Consider the following 9,550-nt stretch of genomic DNA (forward strand, 5'->3'; position numbering starts at 1 on the left):
ACCCAGCTCCTCAAAATATGTGTTCCTCTAAATTTTTAATGCCATTTTCACCCAACTTGCTCATCCTGTTTCAGAAGGGCTGGGCCTCATAATTAAAAGCTCCAGCAATCTTATGTCTGGCAAATGTCATCAATGGCTTTACTATGCTGTGCCCTAGCTTCTTTGAGCAGTGGGAACAGTTTGGAAAGGAAGTTGCTGGTTAAAGAAACGCTCTGAGGTCAGGGCCTAAATCACTTTGGTCTTTGTTGGTACAGCACAGAGAGAAGCTGTAATGATATCAGTCACCAGCATAAATGACAATTCCCATTCAAACCCTGGGAATACCCGAGGTGGAGGGGTTGTCTTTCTCCTACATCCATCACAGAGTGAGGAGCTGGCACTCGTGGAAGTATCTCGGTATCTGAGCATCTAATCAGAAGTCGTCCCTGGACAATTTTATCTTGGAATTGGATGAACGACGTAGGGCTGTCCTGCCCTTCTGAGGGTGCAGGTCCAGGTTGGCATCAGCTGACCCCTAGCAAGCACCAGTGGCCAGTCTGCAAGCCACCAGGCTTTGAAACGCCTAAAAATTGGTTTATCATCGTATGCTTACCCACTGCTGCCTGTAAGTGACCATTATCAGTCTCTGTTAATTCTCATTTTCCATCTGGCTGATGGTGTGAGGCCATTAGGGACCAGCAGGCTCATCACGGAGCGTGCTTTCTAAAGCTTGAGCAGGTGGCTGCTTTTCTCTGCGTGGTGCAGCAGACTGTCCTGAACTCACATTATGCTGTGGGGTTAAACAGAAACATGGCAGCCATCACCCATTAACACCTTCACCAGAACAGCCTTTTCTGAGGACTGCTTTCTGCACGAGATCCGTTTTTACAATGCAGAGTCCAAAATGGTTGTAGGCCAGCAGCTGAGGTGGTGGTGATCTGTGGTGGGGACTCAGTTAAACATTTCAGGGTAGGAACACCTTCTGCTAACTTTACTAACATGTTGTGTATATGCCTATACTCTAGGTCTTTGCTACCTCTAGTCGTGCTAATATTTTGTGTTTTGTCTGTAGTAAGCACCATCAGATGGAAGGAAGGTAAATTGCAGAGGCTGCAACTTGAAGTCAACATGAGTGACTCCATCTGCTGTACCACCTACATTCAGGTAAATAAAAACATTCCACTTAGCAGAGTTTCCTTTAAAACCTGTCAGACTTCCTATTTCCAGACCTCTGTATAAGACAGGTGTAAATAGATACCAGGAAAATTTGTTCTTTTATTTGTACGCATACAGAAAGGGCTTTTGCTTGGAATGCATTCATCATTACCAGCGTAGATCCAGGTAGGTACGTCTGTCACTCTTCATAACAAGTATGCGATGGGTACATTCCATTATGCCAAGCAAATCTGGAAGAACAAATGGGTGGGTATTTGATTTGTGTGGATTAAGCCTAGAAACATTTGGTCATTCCATTTACTGGCTGCTTCTTCACACTCGGTTCTGCCGCTTCATTGTCTTCACGGGTGCAACCTTCCTCCTGCCGAGCAGCAAAGGGTTGTTTGTGCCGCTGACTAGAACAGGATGAGGATCTGGCCCGAGGAGATTCATGCCAGCATGCAATGTTTTGGTTTTGACTACTGGGCGGTGTGACGTGGCCAGAAGCTGGTGTTACCTGGCCTTCGAACGGGCTCCCCCAGCTATGATTGAAGGATGAAACTGGGTGCTTCTGTATCTTTGTTCCCTCCTGCCACCACTGGCAAGAAAATAGCGACGTGGCTGAGGCTGTGCTGGGTCTGTACCACTGTACTTTCAGCCCTTGGCTAGTGTAAATTAGCGCTGACTTCAAACACTCTTTCCCAGCGCAGGAGAATGGCCTACATACAGCTGCAGCAGGATCAGAAGTTTGTTGCACACATCCAGTCTCGTCCAAGTCTCTCTTTGTGCAGCTTGGCTGTACCCTAAGATTTGAACAAAATGCTCTGCACTTCAAACACTTCTTAGATCTAACACATTATTTATTTGAATAAATAAATACAAAAATAAGAAATTCTGAATACAAAAACTGCTTGTACAAACGCCACAGACTCCCCAAGCTACATGTTATTGCATATTTTTGATAGAGTAGAAAAAAGTCTGAAATTGCATTCAGTACTTCATTTAATAAAAGAGGCTGGAATGCAGTACTTTCTGCAGAATCACGGATATAAATCCATTTTATGCTAGATAGAAATACACCTGACAACATTCTGTTGGGCTTTCAAACAGGACACAAGGGTGTGTGAATGGTGAATGTTTATGCTCATCTTAGGTCTGTCCTATTTAAACAAACTACTCACACTACTGCCTTTGGCCTCCACATCAGCAAGAACCAGCTGCCCAAACCTCAGCTCTCCAAGTATGAGCAAAACTCAATTCGACTCTCTCCCACTGGGATAAATCAGGTACTGCCCTACTAAAGTCAGGGAAATTACCACTGGGGTCTGAAAACACAAATGAGAGCAGAAGATGTATAATAAAGCAAAATTGTGCCCTGACACACAGAAGTGTATGTGGCAAGGCAGAAATGAGTCCATGCTATGCTGGCCTGATTCACTTCTGTGTCACTTTGGTTGTACGTTGCTGCCTTGCTGTGAAAACTCATGCAATCTCAATGACACGTCGCTATATGATGCATTGGCTACTCTTGTGTGTTGGGAGTGAGCATTTAGTATCGATTCCTGACGAACATCAGGCATTTTTGCTGAATCATCTCTGGTGTTTGCCCATACATATGCTAATTAGTGATACAACGTAACACAGCTGCAATATTATCTTGTGGTATCTTACCTACCATCTGGGGAGATCTCTGCCAAAAACAATAATTTAAACAGGAGAAAGCTTTACAGATTTTTTATATGCAAAAGAATCAAATCTTTGAAATGTAAAAAACACCCTTTAAAGGAAGAAATGTGTTGCAAACCTGCTGTGCCACACAGCTAGGTTTTAGCCAACAAAGGCAGCAATAGCCAGGACCTGTAGTACTGACTCAAGCCCGTACGTGAAGAGAAGAACGGCGTTTATAATGACATCTGCTTTCAGCACGTAAGTTTGCCATATCAGGAAGTACACAGACAGAATCACACTTCCGACCGTTATCACAAGACTGAGCCCTAATGGAGCCTCTTCTTCTGTCAGGTTTCCCTTTGAACCTTGAAGGAAACAAAAAGCTGGTATGGATCTTTGATTTCTTATGACGATGTCTCAAGCCTCAAGTCTAGAGTTTTCCTGTTTAAAAAGGGCTCTGTTTCTTACAGTTCAGAGTATAAAGAAATACTGGCCCGAATGAAGGCACTGTCAGTAAATCTAAGAACCAGCCCAAACGCCAATGGACAATCAATTTCTTGCTGACTGAAGTTAAGCTAAATAAAAGCAACCAGTTGACACTCGGAGTCCAGACACCAACCTTTTCTTACTACAATAATCAGTTCTGAAGCTGTAACTATTCTGATCACTCAGTCTGACCCTCATCTTTGTCAAGCACCAGATTTTCCCCCAGTGACCCTCCAGCCCCACACTTAGTGTGACAACTTGGTGACTGTGGGGCACACTTAAGGATATCCAATAGAGATTTTAAAATCTTATGCAACAGAATCTTCTATACTCCCTAGTGATCTATTCCTATTTCAAATTACTATCATTATGAAGAAGCTGCACTTATTTGTTCTTGCATCTTATTTCTGAGCTCGCCTTGGTAGATTTTAACTACATGAAACTTGAAATTTGTTTTTTTTTTATTTACCCAACTGCTCTAAGCAAATATATGCAGAGTGCTTTAAGGCTAAAAATTCACCCCTACAGCAACTCATCAGGATTCAACAGAGACCCACCTTGTGTAAATGTCTTAGATATATCTAGCACAAATTTAAATAGTAATATTTTAACACTTTAATTGTAGACTTTGCATTTTTTTTTTTTTAAAAAAAAAAGGACTTTACGAAATTACAGCTAGCTCTGGTGAGTGGTCAGTAGGATTCCAAATGGGTCCTTTACGCTGTTCAGGCATAGTGTAAGGAAGATGTTGGAACTGATGTGTGTCTTTAGAAGGAGTGAAAGGAAAAGCTTTAGTCCCATTAGGCTGCTCAAGGACATCCTTAGCATTACCGGCTCCACAACTCTCCAGCCATTTGGCTACTTTTGTACATTGCTGGAGCAGTTGAAAGAAGCTGTATCGCCTCGGTGAATGGAAATCTCTGTTTCAACATGTTCACTCTCACAAGTCACGCTCACTTGTAAACGGCACAGCAACATTCCTGCTGTCCCAGTTATACTGCTTTCTGACAACCCTGCTTTGTTTTCCAATGACATTATAGATCATACATCATAGGAGAGCAAATTCTATTTGACCCTCTGGCCAAATATATTGATCAATCAGATAAAGTTTAATGACATAAATGAACAAGTCTCCAAAAATCTGCTTGTCTGCTACATCGGCACATTCTGACTGACACACGCTCGGTTTCAGAATGATTAATGGTTAGACTCTATTCCACTGAAAAGGCACAGTGATAACATGACATACCCAAGTATAATCGGAGTGCTTCCAGAATGGCCATAATGAAAAGCAGTGCAAGATCAGGAGCCAAAAAATTATCCGGATAACTGAAAACTTGACCTGTAAAATAGCACAGCATAAGTAAGCCGAAGAATACAGTGGGGATACCAACAAAACACACGCAACTCATAACCATGCAGCCTAGTTCTGGTTAGAATGCATGCAACTTACTTTTATAAACAATCATTGCAAGAGTCGCCAAGAAGTAAAAGATGTAATAAAACCCGTTTATATAAAGTAGAATCTGTAAAGGAACAGATGAGAGCTGATAACTGCTGTTAAGGATTTCTTGTAGTAATGAGGTGGGATGCATTTCATAAAATAACCACTTCCTAAGTAACCTCAAAACATACTGCTGTGCCTTGTTATACTAAATGAATCAACTGTGACTGGCATATTGGGTAGGTTTCAGAAAGTAACCTGAGATCACAAATGCCAGGAGCTAGGATAACAGCTGGCTGTTTCAGGCTTGGTTTTCATTCCTTTTTTAATTTTTTTTTTAATTTGGTTTGTAGTGGGGTATTTGTTAGCCCAAGGAAATGAGCTGTGCATGCGTGCATGTGTCCATTTCCCCAGACTTCTATACCTGTTAGTCAGCTCAAACCAAGTTGACAGACAGTTGGCAGACTCCAATATATCAAATTCCTCTACGTTTTTGAAAATAGGTGGGCCTGTGAAGCAGACAAGCCCTATGACTGCCCGCACGATAGGAAGTCTGAGAGCTGAGCTCAGCCTTTGTTGTGTGCCTGAGAAAGGCCATAAGCTCAACTTTGAGATGTAGATTTGTACAATAAACTTCCTTAACTCACTGCTCATAAAACAAACTGTTGTATAGTATAAGGCGATAGTTAGCTCTAGTTATTTGTATCTGTGTGGATCCACTGCCAAGGTATTTGAGACCTCCCCAGTCCTTAACACACCCTTGGAACGCCTCTGAAATGCAGGGAACACGGCAAGCACCCAGGTACAAATAGGGAAAAGTTACCTACAGGCTCGGGACAGATCCATCTCACCTGCAGCCATCCTAAGATGATAACCATCGTAAAGTTGTGCCTCTGGTCTGAATTAATCACCTGGGCTCCCCCTGGAGACAGCTGAGATGAGCAACTTCATAACCAAGCAGCTCCTGATTGCAGTGGGATAAGTCACCATCCCACCTCTCCCTCTGACTACAAAAGCATTTAAATGCCTGGTTTATATGAGATAACTAACAGATGTCTTTGAGAGCCCGCCCACTCACCCCACGGTCAGTACAAGTCCTACACAGCAGGTACCACACACTGACGGAATCATTTTCTCCTGAGGCACAGCAGCATGTTACTAATGCAATGCATAAGACACACAAAGAACATCCTGGGGCTCACCACCACATGGAGAAGTTGGAATGTGGCTCAAGGAGTCTAGAAAGTTTGGCCATTCAGAGGTATTTCTGATAAGTAAATTATACCAGATGATTTTCTGAGTCTCAAATAATACAATGCACTTTATACAAGGAAGGCATCAGTACAGGTTTCATTATTTCCAGCTGTCTTTCTATACTCAGAGCATTCTTTATCCCCTCCTCTCTCCCCAGCCCTTCTCAAATACCCCGAGACTCTCTCTAAGCAGGGATTTCATCCCAGGCATCCCTTTGGGAACGACCCATCCGGTTTGTGAAGGGAGCACCCACCCACACACAGATGTATTCCAGTTCCCAGAGAATCTCATTTTATTAAAGCAGAACCAGGTTTTTGTGTTTTTCCAGTTGAAGGAGGGTGGAGCAAAAAATTACTAGGTGGGTACTAAGCATGGAAATCTCTGAAGAGAAGGGTGTCTCTGAGGAGGTTACTTAGATCTTGGCAAGAGTAAAGGTTGGGTGAATTAATATGAAAGAAGAGGAAGTACTATTGAAAGCTGCTTTTACTGCCTCTTGTCAGCTGTCTGTGAGGTGTGCTGCATGGCACTTGTGTCTGTGAACCCACAAATCCAATTTTTAGCCTTGCTTATTAAGTCAGCGAGAAGTTATGTGATCAGAAAATGTGGCTGCCAGCCCTCTGTCAGGACTGTGGGACGGGTTAGAGAGGTTTGCGCAGGAATGGGACAAAATCTCAGCAAAAATCCCCAGCTCCAAAATGCACCTTCCCTTGGAAGAAATGTTTTATCGGTTTTGCTTCATACACATGCTGCTGCTGATGGAAGACTCGCAGAATAACACTAAAATAACATTGTGCAGATTTATTAGGCAGGAAGAGATGAAACTTCTGTAGCTGATTTTCTTGAAGATTCCTGCATGTGGGGGATGAAAGGTACAAAAAGGATACAACTGACGAAGTTCTTCCTTTCAGTTGAAAAGAAAAAAAAAAAAAAAAGCAGAAAATCAGTCTCAATGTTTACCAAAAGCACTGCAGCAACATTCAAACCACTGATGTTACTAGGGAGGCTAAGCGTGCTTGTAGAAGTTTTTATCTCTCAGTTCACTGGAAGACTTCTTTTTTTTTTCCTCAGATCACGCAGTTCAGGTTCCAAAAGTAACTTTTTCAAATACCTGAACTCTAAAGTAATCTGGGGAAATCCCTGCTGTGGAAAGTCACTTTCACCAAGATACACAGCTCTTTCAAGATGTAAAGAAGTACACAGAACTCGTTCATCCTGTCCTTTCCCAGATGACACTTCATCCCCTCTAACTATGCAGGAACAAGGGAAACAGGCAAAGGAACCAGAACGTACCATTTGCTTTTAAATAGTGAGAGGTAGCACAGAACACAGGGCTCCCTGCTTCCTCTAAAATAACATCCTTCCAAACCAGCTTGCTTCAAAAGCAGCCATTCTATGTAAAACCCTCATGTGCTCTGATCACCCACAGACCCGACACAAAATACAAGATAACGGACGCGTTTACTCTTTTCTCACAAAACCTCAAACAAAATTCCTTTGCAACATGATGGCAACAACCTATTTAAATACTTCTTAAATAACTCCTCACAGTCTCAGCCTTTTTCAGAGACAGGAAGAAGGACAAAGTTACAATCCCTGCTTCGTGGAGAGCAAAACCGCCTGTGGAAGGCTATTCCACCTGTCTTCTCAAAGACATCTCATCATCATCACATCAGCAGGACGCACTCACCTCACCACCTCCATCCCTGGGCTTCTTGAGGTTAATGTCCCCGACACCTCATGGCTTTATGCACTCAGGCCCAAATTAATCCCCACTAACTTTAGGCACCCAATTAAGCTATCCAATTTGGGAACACAGTGGAAATAGGCAAGCAATTTTAGGTGATTCATATTGCCTATGACTTGAAATGCCTTTGGGCACGCTGCATCTGCTCTCCATTTTCTGTGAAGGGAGCACAGGCTCCTACCAGACCGGTCCCTTCACTTGGCCAAAAAGCGTCTTGATAAATGCTGTCTTTCTTTTTGTGGATTGCAGGTAAAGGTTTTATTATACGTCTTGTTTTGCTGTGACTAATGGTTAAATATATGCTCACATTTACATCCCAGAGAAACCCTCACATGAAAGTAATGACTTGTATCAGGACTATGCATTTCCTGTCTTGCTCAGGACTAAGGAGATGTCTCCACCTTCACGTTATTCTCAGCTGTGAAGTGGGGTGTTAAGGTGAAACACCACAGCTGCATGTGCAGACATGTTACCGTTCTACAACAGGTGTCCAGAGATGCAGCTCTGCCTACAGAGCTGCAAATAGAACCAAACACGAGGCGTGCCAACGTATCATCACCCATTCATCAGCCCCACCGCCGTGGTGCCAGGGGGATAATTACAGTAGCACAGTTTTATGCTATGGGCAACCTGAAACGTTTTTGATTCCCTAATGGCAGCTCCCTGCACTTATTTGTATATTGTAAAATCTGCTTCCACAAGAGGACACCGACCACATTCTTGCATCTGTTCCATGCACAGCTTTGCAGGCACTATTGTTTGGAATATGCTGCCTCCCCGTGAGAGACGGAGGACATTTCACACAGGTTAAACGCAGAAACCTCACAATGTGGAAGCGATACTGCCCTTTGGAAATTGTTATTGAATATATAACCAATTATATATTCAAATTAAAACTGCGGGTTGCTAATCCCAACAACCTGAGACCATGTCGCTGCTCGGACTAACGAAGCCTGCGTTGCTGCTGGGGCATTTTGAAATTGAATGTGAGAATTCTGGCACCTGAGAAGCAACAAAATAGGAATTTTAAAGCATTTACACAGAGCACGCAAACTTGCAGCAGCAAGAAGGGCATTATGCATTTGGAACAGTGACTTTTGCTGCACGCAGGCTGGCACCTCATTTCTGCCTATTCTAAAGCTTGCAGGGTCCAAAAGAAAACGAAGCGTGGCTCCAATTGTTTCCAGGGCAAGTTCCCATGAAAGCACTCGGACAGCCCTTCCGTAAGGGCCTTAATGAAGCGCGCTAACTCTTCGGGTACCTGGGACGGGCAGGGATCGCAGCCCGAGCCTTCCCCCCCAGGTCACCTCCTTACTGGAGGCAGAATACAATCAGTTTTCTTTTAAAAAGGGGGAAAAAATGTTTTTGTTTGTTTTAGTGCCAGAACTGTATTAAGGGCACGCAGACAGCCCCAGCTCCAGCTGAAATCGCCTAGTGCGATGATCGCAAGGCAAAACTCTCGCCTCCTTCAGGCTGCCGTTCTGCCCCCGGGGGCCTCCCCTCCCGCGGCGCCATGTCGTGACTGTCGCGACACGGCCTGGGGCTAGGAGAGCCCTCCCTCCGCCAGGCCCCCTCCCGCGGCCTCAACAACGCCGGAAGGAGTAGGGAAAGCACCGGGCACAGGCCGCGTGTGGAAGGGGGACGGGGGAAGGCCCCGAGCGGCGGAGGCCCCGCACCGCTCACCTCGCCTGGCCGCCGCCATGTCGGCCGCCCGCCCCCGGCGGTCCTCCAGCGTCCCGGCAGCCCCCGCGCGGCCCCGCCCCGCCCCTCGCTCTTCGGCTGCGATCGGAGCGTTCGGCCCGGTTCGGTCGCTTTCGGGC

The 9,550-nt window shown here is 44.5% G+C and overlaps 1 protein-coding gene across 2 annotated transcripts; it reads right to left on the bottom strand.

Annotated features, from left to right (window-relative positions):
- Positions 1-1,973: 1,973 nt before the first annotated feature.
- Positions 1,974-9,523, bottom strand: TMEM80 (transmembrane protein 80). Of its 2 annotated transcripts, XM_035326699.1 has the most exons (5): positions 9,414-9,523; positions 6,871-6,887; positions 4,742-4,835; positions 4,538-4,630; positions 1,974-3,167 (listed from the first exon to the last, which is right to left on the bottom strand). In XM_035326699.1, the coding sequence occupies exons 1-5, from the start codon at positions 9,430-9,432 to the stop codon at positions 2,962-2,964; spliced, it is 429 nt and encodes a 142-aa protein (XP_035182590.1). In that variant the 5' UTR covers positions 9,433-9,523; the 3' UTR covers positions 1,974-2,961. The 2 variants fall into 2 exon arrangements, with proteins under 2 accessions (XP_035182590.1, XP_035182589.1); XM_035326698.1 differs by lacking the exons at positions 6,871-6,887; positions 9,414-9,523 and having other exon boundaries at positions 4,742-5,142.
- Between the last annotated feature and the right edge of the window lie 27 nt (positions 9,524-9,550).

This window comes from Oxyura jamaicensis, chromosome 5 (genome assembly GCF_011077185.1).
Source record: "Oxyura jamaicensis isolate SHBP4307 breed ruddy duck chromosome 5, BPBGC_Ojam_1.0, whole genome shotgun sequence".
In the NCBI taxonomy this organism is placed as follows: domain Eukaryota; kingdom Metazoa; phylum Chordata; class Aves; order Anseriformes; family Anatidae; genus Oxyura; species Oxyura jamaicensis.

Bases quoted from the DNA above. Each gene is read 5' to 3' on its own strand.
- TMEM80 (XM_035326698.1), bottom strand. From the start codon at position 4,883: ATGCATCCCACCTCATTACTACAAGAAATCCTTAACAGCAGTTATCAG. The intron at 4,631-4,741 runs GTAAGTTGCATG...GCTATTTTACAG, and splicing joins TGCAATGATTGTTTATAAAA to GTCAAGTTTTCAGTTATCCG. The intron at 3,168-4,537 runs GTATGTCATGTT...GTTTCCTTCAAG, and splicing joins AGCACTCCGATTATACTTGG to GTTCAAAGGGAAACCTGACA.